We start from the raw sequence: 15,097 nt of genomic DNA, 5'->3' as shown, positions 1-15,097 counted from the left end.
CTATTAAAGATTACAATAATTACGTATTGGATAAAAAATTGTGAAACGTAAAACATTTCTGTTGATATATAAGTACTACTTTTTGAATATTCCAATGTCTATCTTGTTATTTGAATACTCTTTTCAGCAGAAACGTATTCCGTTTTTGTATACATGGAATAGTAGTGAGAGCAATACAAGAATATGCAATCTGACCGTCAATTCGAGCAGCTTCAAACCGATGGAAGTGTGTTGTTGAAAGTTATCGAAATGTTTTTATTAACTCTCTCCGGTTGCCAGCTGAATAGCACTTGACAAAGCGTATCTACCATTTTCTTCGTTGGAGAACTTCTCTTGGCAACCGATTTTTACTGTTCCGCCCGTTGAATGAACTAACAGAGTTTCAAGGGCCATAAGTTTTTATTATACATCTACTCTACACATACTTATTTAGGTTTAATTCATGCGTCGCGTAAAATATTCCTGACCATGTAATTTCTCGGTATACTCACGATCAGATAGAAACACCACAATTAACATTTCCATCAACGAGGAAGAGGGAATTAACAATTCCTGTTTCGTGATTGGTAGAAATGAAACGAAACGAGACAAATTAAAGCTAGATATACCGCAATTAAGCAACCTAACCGTAATCTAAGGCAAACAACGATAACGGTGAAAACAGCACGATACATCGTCGAAAGAAAACACAAACCCTAAATCTAAAATCTCTCTAGGAAATCTACTCTTCCTGTACGTAAGCGATACATCTCCTACATTCCAGAAATTGTCTTATCAAGGGAGAACGCTCTAGAACCCATCTAAAACAGCATAAATCAAAACCATGACCTAGACGTGTAGAGCCTGTCGCCTAGACCGTCTACTCTACCGCTTGCTGGATGAACGATGGAAAGGAAAGAATAAAAGCGACGAAGGGCTCCTAAAATAATATCGTAAACCACGAACGACGGCACGTCTTGTCTACGCACGTACGCACGCTTATGCGTGCTCGTACATATATTATGAACACGTTATAGGACGTGGAAGTCTATTTCGAACCGAAAGACATTCTGTATCCAGCCGCTCGCAACACGCTGGCTTTGATACAGCCACGATATATATGAGAGAACTGCATCCCCTTCAAACTTACCAGCGATCCTCAACCGTGTAAACAACTGGGGTAAGCAAACTTATATATCCACGAAGAAAGCAATTCGCGTTTAGAAAACGTTTTGTATTCGAAATTTGTTTTCCATTGTGCGACGGACGTGATTCGATTTCTGTCGAAGAGGTAAATTTCTTTGTATCAATTTGCATTGTACATTAAGCGGAATATGTTTTATTCATAAACGCATTTGTCGACTACAGAGCATTGTGTAACGAGATAAGATGTTATGCAAACTAAACGCAGAACAAGTTAATAATTGACAGGTTTAATCCAGGTGTCAGGACCATTGTAGTCGACTGTAGTCATTTTCATAAATTTGTGCCTCGCTCGAGAAGCAAATTAATTCTACCTCGTGGAAGAAATTTATTTCTCGTTTGGCCATTACGATGAATATATTTACGCTCGTACGAATAACATATTCTTCTACGTATCGTATCAAGCGAAATTATTACTCGTGCATCATTAAAACGTCTTTCTCTCCCTTCCTTTGTATAATTTAAATATTTAATCGTTGAAAATATTTTGCTATCATTGTTGGATTTAAAAGAATTAGAATCTATTCAAATTCGGTCCTTTCTAATCTTAAGACCACGATGATTTCTATCTAACGAATCGAGTCTCTCGTTTCGCAGAGTAATATTTCGCATATTATAGAAGACGTGCACCAGTCGTGTCATTTTTCGCGCTAAACAGGGTGACTATTCCCGTAGGTTGAGGACCACTGTAAATCGGCGTGCACATCTGCCCGTGGCCGCCCTGGAAACGTGGGAGTTGAGAGTAAAGTATAAACTATGGGGTGCCACCCCATCTCGTAGCGGGCTACCTACCTCCTCTCGGCCACCATAGATGTAGGTAATATCATCGTCTATACAAGTTACCCGCCATAATACGTACGTGTGCAAGCGCGTACACACGCGTACTCGCTATCAGTCGTACTTGTCGACTGGACCTAACGGAGTTTCGCGATGTGTATGTATACGTGTTAGTACGATGAGAACACGCTATTCGAGCCACGAGCGTACGAAATAGGGTGACCGAGGTATATACACGCATACACATGCTACAACAAATACTAACACAGTTAGAAACTGGTGCAGATACGGCGCACTTTTGTTCAACACGGTTAGCTACACTTGCACGAAATAGAACGACTGATATGCGTGCATGTAACCACGATAGAGGGGGCAATACCGTATGTGTATGTACAACAGAGGGAAATGTGTATGAGTGTATGGGGGTGAAAAGGAAAGAGAGAGAGAGAGAGAGAAGTCGACGTTCGTACAAGAGAGCTCATATATTTAAAAGGGACACAGGGTCGCGTACCCCATGGAAGCCAGTTTCCATGGTGGTCCAGATCTCTCGTGGCAGCCAGAAATGCGCAAAGGGTTGCTAAAAGCCATTCACAGGACTAATGGCTAATGGGGTGTCCTTAACACGGTACCGAATCTACTGTGCCGCTTGCCACCCTCCACGAATCTTCGTGTCTTTAAGAATAAATTCCACGTGTTACCTCGAGATCTTAAGAAATTCGTTCATTTGAAGCGCGTTTAATAAACGGTATAGGTAGAAATTATGGGACTCGATGAAATTTTAATTTTAATTAAAAAATCGAACGATAGAACTACCGATTTGTAATACATTGGATCGAGTAATAGATTCGCTCGCTTATCGGTAATGTATGCATTTCGAAGAATGTCGTAAAAAGTGTTTTAAAGAATGAATAGATACAGGAATTTGAGATTTGCGATAAAGGACGTATATTTTTAAAGAAAGAAGATGAGTAAATTACTTCTCGATTAGGTAGACTATATGTAGAAATAATACGATTTGACTTTGCTTTTTGAGAAAGTTTCAGGAAACTTATATTAATCAACTTTAATTAGATAGATGATTGTGATGGAGCTAATGTAATGAAAATGATTATACTTTCTATATTAAAAAAACATCTCTTGTATCTTCACTCAATCTATAAAGAATTTTCTTTTATAACGTTAAAATAAAATATCTTTCTCGTAAACAAATATGCCGAAAACGCGTTGGTGAAAAATTCGACGCGAACAAATACGTGGAAAGCTAGACACATCAATCGCGAGAGAAGCAACAAAGGAGAAACGTGAAGTATCGCGAGGGGAAAACTGACAGTCGCGTCGAGAAAATAAAAGGGAATGCCAGAAACAGATAAACTGCAGGCACTAAAAGATCATGGCAGGATGTTACTTTGCGATAACTGTTCAGGATATTCGGTCGCTAATGACTTTCCATAAAAAGCAATTCGCGCCATAAGTAGAGGGGGACTTGGAAAAAACAATGTCGTTTCTTTTGCATAATCTAATCTTGACTTTTCACTTTTTCTTTCTCCCCTGCTTGTTACTTCGAATACTCTTGATAACGTTCGCATTATCTTACATTCTTTTATGTAGGATAATGTCTTTACTTTTATTAGAATACTATAAAATTTCTCTTCTTATTAGCGTTAGAAAATATTTGAAATAAAGCGAAGAGGATACAGACCAGACAGTTGTTTTCTGCTAATCCTTCGCATTGAAAGGACACTACTCTATCCTCAGAAGCAACTTCTAATATATTGTAGCTTTATTGCGAATACTATATTTTTTTTATGCATATAATTCTTCTCAATACATCGATAGATGTCAAATTTCTCCTTAGTTTAATCCTCTATTTTATTTCTCTATCTTATTTGTTAAATATTTATCTCGCACGGGAAGCACGGCGATTCGAAGACTGAAAAATATGAACAACATTCGTGCAAAGTATCAAATTCTTTTTTAATTCCCCTATTAGTTCGTCGTCCGTATTTTAAATGATATTTTATTATTATATCACGAAGCTGTAACGTATGCGACTACTATCCCAAGGTGGCCATAAATATCGCTTAAGTTGTCTTAAGTGCACCCGAAACTTCGTAATTTAATATATTAGTTACGTCAACATATTACCATCTAACGTAGTACAAATCAAAGTTTGTCGAGCAAAGTATATATCGACGTTAAACTAACCAATTCAAGTTAATTAACTAAAAAACTCTCTACTAGCAAAATGTTACCTATCCTCGTAATTAATTAAAGTAATCGTAAAGCTCAATAATCTTGATGCACGGACATCTTTGGAAAATTAAACGCGTCGAGGCTGTTGCAAGTACAGCCAATCGATACTTAGCGAAGTTTCCGCTTGAAACAAGGGAACTTACCAAGTTGTGATTGATGCGTCGGCGTTGGTGCGGGCCTAACCTTGTCTGGAGGACATCTCCTGGTGGCGGCTACGGTGGCAGGTAAGGGTATACTCGTCGTTCCAGCGCCGGGTCCGCCACCTGCACCACCCACTGCCGACTGCTTATTGTACGGAGACGGCAATCTGGAACAAAGAGATCAATTTAGAAAGCATCGTCCCAATGGGGTCGTTACTGTTATTCAGACTGAAATCGTTTCTGGTCCCAAACGATGGTCGTATCTACCTGTTACTTTGTAAGTAGCTAGTTTCCTAAACATTCCTTCTTTCATCATATACCTAACTCCGTTCTTGTATTTGATTTGCATCGAAATGAAAAACGCACCACGTCGCGAAATTACTTACGCTTGCGCGTCGCTACGATTATTATTGATGTATCTCCGAAAGAAATTTAAAAGATTAAGGAGCATTTAACTCGGAAGATTCTCGGGATAAAATTACATCAGAAATTACAAAACCTTCAAATTTTTCAACGTCAAATGGGTGGAGATTCAGTTATTCAACATAAGTGTTTAATATCAGACCAGATTCGTTCTCGTGGTTCTCATAATTATAAAAATTAGTACTTAAAGCATTGGTGATCTTCTCTCACCATACTCTACAAATTACATCCTTCTGCGCTAAAGAGATTGTCTCCTATTTTTGGCTGTTTTGTATCTTTTGACGATTATGGAGCAGCTTCCATGACGATAGTTGACGATAGGCAAGCGACTACCGACGATGCTTCATCACGTTCACGGTCACGACTGTTGACCGTGCAATTATTGTTCCACGGATCTGGTCGAAACTGCCTTTCCGAGAACTGTTTGTTTTCCAAAGGCCAGAGGCTGTACTTAAGCTTTTCAAGCAGGCCGACGAATCGCATCAAAAGCTGCAAAGCATTACGGCAGCGACGCGTAACGCGACGATGAAATTTCACGCCGTCGCGTCGACTCGTCGAAACGGAAGTACAGATAACCATCCGGTAATTATGCCACTTAATTACTCTCTCTCTCTGCTCACCGAGGTAATCTCGACCGCATCGCGTCACTTGGCTAGCAAGGGAATAATACTCGCATGTGTTCAGACACGGCACGTGCGCCGCGTGAACGGAAAATCAGGCCGAACGATTAGAGCAGAGCTCGTTGGAACGCCGACGGAAATTCTTCATCGGTGTAGCTTTGGTATAAACGTGCAACCGGATCGCATACCGAAATCATATGCTCTCGAGTGGGAAAAAGCAAGACTAACGAAAGAAAGAGACGGAGGAGCAACAAGAGGGAGAAGAAAGAGAGCGAAGCCAGGGGGAAAAAAGAAGGAAACTCGACGAGGGCGTTAACGTGGCCCAAAGAAAACGCTGGTAAACGAAAACACGAAGAGGGAGAGTCTCGTTGGTGGTCGTTTCGCGTTCGTAGCACACGGCGTTCCCTTCGACGGAATACTTTTTTCTCCTCGAAGCATCGTCGTACTTTCCTTTTCGTTCTGGTGTAGGGTGCCGTGAAATCGGTCTGCAGAACTTCTTTGAATCAGCAACCCGGTGACGAGAGGGTGATACAAATTTTAATAAGCGAGGTATCTCGAATAGTAATGCGGAAAAAATCATTTTCACCTCTTCAAATGCCGCCACATCCGCCCTGTTAGTTCGTCACGCATAATTTTGTGGCTTTTATCGCGAGAACAATTAACATCTGCATTTCAAAGGAATATATCGGAATTTTCATAGGGTACTAACGAATACTTAACGAATACTATGCTCCAATGTTCTCGTTAGTTGTTATACGCAGCAGCGTATATACTGCGTATTTAACAGGACAGAAATACGTTTGCAAGTGGGTTAGAAATTATTTATCGAGTGAAAGAACGCAACGAAGAATAGATGCTTCCGTGGGAATAAAATAAGAGGAAAACGTCGAAGAAAAGGAAAGGGAAGACACCGGAGGCAAAACCCATGAGACACACAGCGTTCGCGAAACTAACTGAGAAGTAACTCGTGGAAACGTAAAATGTATGGTTTGTCTGCAGCAAGTTAACAACACTGGGTGCATCGGTCGTGGTCGCGTCATCAGTGAACGGTAAATATTTGGTTAAAACGATGACGTCGGCTCGTAGGTACTCAAAGAAGCCCCGGCTTTTTCCCAATTCTCCTACACGCGCCATTATTCAGCCAGATTTCTTATCCCCTTTGTTGATGAATCAACCAATAAAAGCGCCGCTTTCCTGGAAACCAGGACTAAAAGAATTCGTTTGTTCTCGTTTTGGGATGTTTTCATTGAGATGTCAGCGAATACGTGGAATCTATCTGCTCTCTCTCTCTCTCTCTCTCTCTCGAGGGGAAACTTAATTTGACGAACATAGACGTAGATATTTGTTAAATTAAAATTAAAATCAATTGAAATTTATTCTATTGCGGAAATACCGCACCTGCGTGCGTATAAAATTTTGCAAACGTCCAGCGAGTAGCGTAGCATACCAGCTAACAAAGGACAGTATTTCACAGATTAAAATTGTAATTTATAATCTTGCTGAACGACGATGATAATTAATTCTCGAATAATTTTTACGGTATCGTAGACGTGCTGTTTCAGAAACCAGCCCTTGATGCGTTCATCTTTTTAACGAAATATCTATTTCAGCTCACGCTACTCGGACAAGCATTGATTAATATACATGATATGCGTATGAACGCGTTGTTAAGCCTCTATTTTACAGGATATACGTAAGCTGCGATTATTTTCAAGCCTCAGGATAAACTGTCCCAACAAGACGCGTTAATCGCCGACCTCCTTTTACGACTAGATTAAAAATTTCAAATGACATGGTTATGCCCGTATTATAATGCATAAAGGATGGCCAGATGTTTATTGGAACTGTTTTGTACTGATAAGCGAGATACATCCCGAACGTTCCCTCAGGATATACGAGGATACGAGAGTCGTGTCGACTGGACGATATTGCTCGTAAGAATCCATAGAGAACCGGTTATTCTCCTTAAAAACGAATCATCTACCCACACGTTCGAAACTGCGCTGAGATAACGTAGATATAAATACGAGCACCGTGGATCGTTGATTTAGCTTTCAATATTAAATTAAATACTTCTATTCAGTTTCTATTTAGTTAACACGAGAAAACACGAACAAATGAAATGGCAGGAAAACGAGTAAATACGACTACCACACGCGTACTTCGTTTCAAACTATATAATTTTTATCTTTTATTTTCATCTGCCTGTACGCAATACACTTTTCTCCTTTCACGGCATGTTCGGAAAAGATAAGACACAAGGCTACCATTTCTCGACAGTGTTTAAAATACTTACTCCTATATTTAACTTAATGGAGTTCACCTCTACACAAGGAAATAATAATTACATCTTCCATACGCCGACAAATTTCTTAAAGAAAATTTGTCTTCCATAGTGTTTATAACGTATATATATATGCTTAATTATATATTATGTAGATTAAATTTTTCAAGTCTCTCTACAGTATCGTAATTACTATTTAATCGGTAAGTTCGACATCGCAGTAGATCCGGACATTGGTCAGACATAATACATCGTCAACTTTTACTACCACACTTTCCTATCTATATGGATATTTATTCGGCTCAACACCGGATGTATTCATTACCATCTAATGATAAAATCCGCAATCGCTTAGTTGCCAACCCAATAGACGAATACTAGCTGTAACGTACTTATAACTACGACGGTAGTTTTGACGATTAGCATTAAAGCAATCAGCATAGATAGCGTAAGAAACTAGCTAAAAAATAATTCGTAACCTGTTTTACGCGAAAGCGAAAATATTCCGATGCCACAGATAAAAAATGTAAAATTGGTCAAGTAGTCGGCGTTAACGTTTCACGGGTCTTCGGTGTCCGCATTTTTTGTTTCGCCGTAATACATCGCTGTATCGATATCGCTGATATCTATCCAAACGAGATATTCTATGAATTCAGTAGTCGGCCGATACATCACGAGCCCGAGCAAATATCGACGGAAGAATGGTTTTCAAATCATTCGTATTCTGTGAAAGAGAAACGACGCGGCGGCCCATCGAGATTTACGGGTTTTTCTCTGCCGTAGATTCGTTGGGCGCAACAGCGTGTGAGATTTGTAGCGTGATATATCGGCGGTAGAAGGTCGACTGATCAAAAAAAATTGAAATCCTTTCCGCGAGCTGGGCCTGCGATGGTAGGGACGCTGGATTCGCGTCAAACGAAAGAAAAAAGCGTTTCAATCTTACGAAGAAGGCCGGGATAGAGCGTTTCGCGAATATTTACGAGGGTAATATCAGGAATTAATGTCCCCGGCTGGTGTTGCGAACGGCAGCGCCATTGCTCTCACGTTTTGCAATTTCTGCCGACTTGTCTGCAACCGGCCGACATATTAATATGGCAAGATATGACGTGCCTCGGCTGTAAACATCATCTTTACGATGTCTTTGTCCGTCGTTTGTAAGCAAACGACGTTTCTTCGAATGGTGGTACGTCATCGAAAATACTATGAAGCTCGGAGCATCAAGGATCAGGCACCAAGGGCGTAAAACTTCTAAGCTTGCGCTTAGCGAAGTACATCCTTACGCGGATATCGACAAGTGTCGCGAACCTAACGAGATAGAACGGTATTTGAAAGCTCTAAGCGGCTTAAACAGAGTTCGACGGTCAAATACGACAACTATAGACACTTGATTGGAAGCTCGATTGCGACTATCTACGACATTAATCGCTCGCTAATTGACATTTCTATTCAGACGTATAATACATAGAACGATAGGAAAAGAGTTCTTAACTTGAAAGGTGGATCGCTACTCCGGATAAAAGAAAACGTCGTAGTGAATATCAGTTGAAAGATTAATGCTTGTGCGGTTACGAATAGACCGTACATTGTCGTGAGAAATTTGAAAGTGGAAAAATACGCAGAATACAAATAATTTGCAAAATGGTGTAAGATATCCAGAGTATAGTAGTCTCTATAGATATTTAGCGAGAAAAAGAATTTCCTAACCAGGTTTCATCTTCTCGGTTATATTCGTAAAAATGTGGATTTCCATAAAATCCCGTAGTCTATTTATAAATAATACACCTATTTCTGATCCGTAAATTTAAAAACGTGCTGAAAAAATTTGTCATCAAACTTACAGCTATTCTATTTACCGCGATTTCACGCTCAACTCGCCTCGTCACGTGACACACGATACAACGGCGATGAGTCGTCACATGCCGAAATAAAATCTATTAATTAGCAAACTTGTTATCGACTCGATACGCTGCTCCTTTAGTTCTACAAGTTGTTAACGCGACTGGTCGATCACGTTTCAAGAATTTCATATGCAACTCGCGTGAACGGGCACGCACACAAACGCTGCTTGTGTTTCGTGCAGTCGCGCGATATTGACACGTCGCGGAGACAATTAATGCAGACACAGGCATGTAGATACGTATGCACCCGTATACGTAGCTACGGGCAAAGGGGAATGGGGTTCCGTTAATTACTCAAGCTTCTGGCTTCCATATCCGATGGGAGACCCTCGAGGATCGATATCCGATTTCTCATCCCTGCTACTTCAAGCGTCAAGCACGCACTTCCGAAAAGTGATAGGATTCTTGGAAAATATAACGAGATTCTTATCTCCGATACCATGCACAAGTATCGAAGCGACGTACATATGTTACGCGATACGCGTATGACGAAACGCATGCACGATACGTTTACAAACTACACGTGCAACTCAATTTGATTAATTAGAACGTATCGTTAAGACGAATATTTTCACATCGTCCCGATAAACTCCGAGTTTATATTTAAAATGGAGTGTCTTATGCCTTTCACGCTAGTAACCCATAATTCGTTTATTTATACGATTAAACGTTTAACCGCTGGAATTTCTCCCTTCCAACGATACTCGACATCTCCGACTATCCATAGAGATTTTCCACAGCGATAATATATCGACTAGATCTAATATCTCTTACGAAACACGTAATACCACGGTAGATAATAGCTGCTTAAAAAGCGAGCTTCTAAATTTCCTATTCAAACGAAAAATACTTCACCTCGGAGCTGTGTTTGTCGGCGGGGAAAAATCGCGAAGAATACTGCCTTCGCCAGCGAGCTGTTTTCAGTGCTCTCGTGGCGCGGCATACGTAACGTCGATCGCCCATAAAAAATCGAGATCGTTAACGAGTTAACGGCGATAAATAACAGAGTTGGACGGTGGAGCAGCGCGTAAAATTACGGTTTTACCTGAACGAGACGAGTAGTCTGGAGACTGGAGAGGCGTAGCTGCGAGGTGAGTTCGTGAAAGCGCGAACGACGCAGGTACCCCACCTCGAAGCCCGATCGTGTCTTCGTGGCCAGATCTAATTGGTCGGTGAATTCGAAAAATCGGCGCGGATCGAGCCCGCTAGTTTCGAAGCAATTAGAAGGAATGTCGCCGGGTGCCGCGTGGCGTCGATAGGCATCTGGCGCAGCTTTTATCTGCCCGAGAGTCCAACCTAACCCCGGTGTTCTGCGCTTAGGCAAAAGTGCCGTTAGAAACTCTCCTCTCCTATGTGCTTAACTATATCGGACTATGGCGCGCCATTTACGTGGATAGTTCTGCACCTAGCGCAGATAACCGTAGCCAGAGGTCAACCGATGTCACGGACTGATTCTACTAATTGCCATACTTTCCACCGCGTCTTCCTTCCTCGTTTTGTACTTTGCCCCTCTTCTCAACCGCGCCGCCGACTTTCATATTTCCCTGTACAAAATCGTGGATGGAATTCGTATCTCGTTGGAGGTTTGTCATAAGCAGACTCTTAATGCGATACGAAAAACGCGACGCGATAGTTGACGTGGTTCATCGAAAATAAGAGAACGAGCAGATGTACGTGTTAATCGCGTAAGTAGAGAAGAAGAAGAAGAATAAGAACGAACAGAAGTTGGATCTTTTAACGGATTTAATTTTAAGGAATCTGAAAATTGCGAAGAATCGACGATCGTATGGAAGGTCGGTAGCGTACGTTTCCGAATATAAATATTTTATGAAAAATAAAAGATCGATCCATTGCTTGTATGCTTTAATTCATCTTGTGTTTCTCATATTTGATTCCTTTTTCTCTTCTTTTTTTTTTGCAAAATTAGAACATAAATAACACTTGTTAATTACAGATTCAACCGGTTCGCGTGAAACCTGAACTGCATTTAGCGAAGTTTTTCTAATAATTAAGGTATCGTGTCGAACAGGATTTCTGGTTATATTTTCATGTTCGTATATCGGCAGCCATTTCTATGCTATTCGAGATTTTCGCATTTTAGGAACCGACATAAATGTATATTGTAAATAAGCTCAATTCGGATTTAGTAGATTTAACGCGACTGAATAGTTCGCGTGAATGAATCTGGTAATTTATACACGATATTAGGGGTAATTGCACGCTTAACCAGTTCTTTTGAGGACCAGTTTGCAACGACAGTGAAAGCCCCACACAGAAAACCTCGTTGGAAGTTGCCACGATCTTTAGGCGGATGATTTTTCAACCGTATAGAAACGATAAACCGTATACAAATGCAAATTGCGGCAACGTGCACAGAAACTTTACCTACCAAAAGCAATCATTCTTGCTAGATATCGCTTGCAATAATATTTGCAATTTGTTAAGGAGATATAGCTCGAGTAAAAAGAATTCGAAAAGTATCACATTTATGCACCTATATTCAAAATTGATGATCATTGTTACGAGGCAATAAGATTTGAAATGGTATATTTTAAAACGTGGGATATATAATCCAACGTTTCAGATATCGCTGCACGAGCATCTTTCAGAAATATATATGTATATATGCGCGCGCCTGTGTGTGTGTGTACTACGCTTCTAAAAGGTTAAACTAATAAAAAAGGTAAGTGCTTTTCCAAATAAAATGTCGGTAACATTTGTCTTACTCTAATTCGATTTGCTCTTAAAGAAAGGCAAATATACAATATGTTAACGAAATAAGGCTTGTACGTCGCTGGACAGAAATTTGCATGAAAATGTAGCTAAACTGAATATCTCAAGAGAAATATCTGCTTAAAATCCGAGGAAAGGCTCTGATGTATTCACCGGCATGGTAGAAGCAAAGGAGCATAAGATCGTTAAGTTTGAATAAAATTAGCATATTAAATAAGCTGAAAATTAAGATGTAAATTATAGCGAAACATAATTGTCGAAAAATAAAAAAGAGAACAAAAGATAAACGAGGTATACAACTATGGTATACTTGAAAAAATAACAAACGCTTGATCATCCGTTGAAGTAATTCATCTGCAATTAAATGAACGTAAGAGAAACAGCATAACGTTGTGATATAAATCTGCGTCAAGTAGCAAGGTATATAAGAGAAGGTTCGCGTGACAAGCGTGTTACTCGAATGCTTCGCGTGAATAGCTAATTCATTCGTGGTATTAGGAAATGTTGTGTGTCATCGGTGGATACGAGCCAAATGTAAAGTTATTTTGAAATTAACTAGAGACGTCAATTTCGTATAAAGGATTGCGCGTTTACACATTTGCGAAGAAGATCGGTTTAAGTGCAACGACCTGATAAGTTGAGATTACGCGGAAACTGTTCGGTTTTATCTAAAATAATAAATTTTGTTGTTTTTAGGAAGCACATGTAATCGATAATAAGATTGAGCTACCGTAGAATAAAAAAAGATTAATTAAGTTAATTAAAAAGATTAGCCATTAAAGTTATCGATCAAAGAGATATAGTAAAATCGTTAGCTCCAGGAATTTTGCCGACGCGTTAAAACACATATCGTACGTGTGAAAATATGAGTAATTTTAACCTCGTTTTTAGTTTCTTTGGCAAGTCAGATACACAAAATTCGACAGGTGTGCGCGATCTTTCGCGACTGGCTGCATAGCGAAACCGCATAGAACGAGGTAAAAGTATAAATGGGTTTCGATGCACGCCAGACACTCGTGTTTAAGACTTCCACGTATCGAGAGCGTGCATCTCAGGATCTCGATGATTTACGCGAAAAAGCCTCGATAATTAATTCGAAGTGGAATAATTACTCTTCGCGAGGAGGCTATAAGGCCGATTCTCGAGTGGTTGAAAGGAGCACGAGGAGAAAGTACGTTAAGCCGAAGGAGCCGTTGCACGTTGTTCCAGAGCACGAGATAAATTTAGATAATCTCGAGAAAAAGGACGGTGTTCTACCAGGAAGGCCGACGCACTATTCCACGCGGACGATATTATTATCACAAGCGTCCAGAGCACCGCTTATTATTCCCCACGTTGAGAAACGCAAGGACGCGGGACAAGCGTTTATTACACGCGGGTGTATTCAGCCTTCCGATGACTAACGTCGCTTAATATACATCGCCATTTGGCAAAAGAAAACTGCCTTCTGATCGAGCAATATTTTTCCTTTCCGAATATTTTTTTAGGTATTAAAAGGTCGCGTAAATTGAACGTAACTCGCGAGCAATATCGAGTTAACGAAATCCAGCTGAGACCTTTTCCAAGAATCGCTTCGACTCGAATAAAAACAATCATCGATTGCCTGTAATCATCAAACTCATAAATATTGTTTCGTCTTACGAAAATAATCGAGTTCAAGAAACTGTACGCGATCTATAACGTGAGATCGCGAACGAAAAGATCTCTACGAGAATTAATTACATTAATTATTACGTTTTTATCTAATAACGAAACGCGAAACAAACCCACGTATTTAGTGTATATTTTTTGGTTTTCTTGTCCAAAAGAAACATGAATTTCTATAAAAATCCACAGTCATAAACGTAACAGCAAGTCGGTCCAGTTAAGCAAGAATATATCGGTACTGTTAGATGTAATTTCGTTCTATTTATAAAACTGGTTACAAAAAGCATTAATTTTCATCAGAAAGACATCGCGTCCACGATCTTGAGTTGCGCACTGTAATTTTCTCGTGACTGTCGACCGACTCACGTGATATTACCGCCTTTTCATCATAGCCAAGATAATTTTGAAGAAACATTAAAGTAACATCGATAAGTGAATATCGTTGGAAAAAATTGCTGGTCGTACGCGTTTTACGTGTAACAGGATGCAAAGGCTTTGATTTAAGGAACGGCAAATACCTAAGTGAACCACCGAACAAAAAGGTTGGTCGGCCGCGAGTTCTCAGGGCACGGCCGGATCTTCGCTTCGAAACGATCGAACGCTGCTCTTTGTTCGCGACAAGAGACCGTCGAAAGGTTACACTTAATTATGACATTCGGGGAGGCACGTTTTGCCAGCGGGAAGTGACTTTCCCTCGAGTGTTTGTATTACGAAGAATACGTTCGAGTATTCGAGAAGTTCGAGTAACAGTTTTATCGCGTGTACACTTCGGCAAAGTAATCGACAAATATACACGGAATTTCTAAAATATTACAAATCCATCTAAAATATTTGGTGGTCTTGTTCGTCGATGTTACTCGATAGATTAAATTTTCATTTAACATTCCTACTATATCGAAACGTATTAAAATCGATACTATTTTAACGATAATCACAGGTTTGACTAAAGCTTTCTGCCAACGATACGAGTGGTTTGTAACGAATCAAATTTTGCCATTATTAATCGATTACTCGAATCGATTCGAATCTTAATTAAATTTGTGTCGTACAATTGTACGGATAATTAGATATAAAGGCAAGAAGTGAGAGGGTCTAAAGGATCGTTCAGTCTCCTCGCGTTGACCAAAATAATCGAGTCCT

General features: G+C 39.9%; 1 protein-coding gene across 4 annotated transcripts in view; it reads right to left on the bottom strand.

Annotated features, from left to right (window-relative positions):
• sick (sickie) overlaps positions 1-15,097 on the bottom strand; it is a 192,917-nt gene that overhangs the window by 96,556 nt on the left and 81,264 nt on the right. For all 4 annotated transcript variants that reach the window (XM_033328162.2, XM_033328160.2, XM_033328161.2 and 1 more), the window contains one exon: positions 4,356-4,519. In XM_033328162.2, coding sequence (XP_033184053.2) covers positions 4,356-4,519 — 164 coding nt within the window. The remainder of the gene's footprint in view (positions 1-4,355; positions 4,520-15,097) is intronic.

Source organism: Bombus vancouverensis, chromosome 3 (genome assembly GCF_051014615.1).
Source record: "Bombus vancouverensis nearcticus chromosome 3, iyBomVanc1_principal, whole genome shotgun sequence".
NCBI lineage: Eukaryota > Metazoa > Arthropoda > Insecta > Hymenoptera > Apidae > Bombus > Bombus vancouverensis.
Note: the sequence above shows the minus strand (reverse complement) of the source record. Positions and strands in the feature narration are given on the sequence as shown.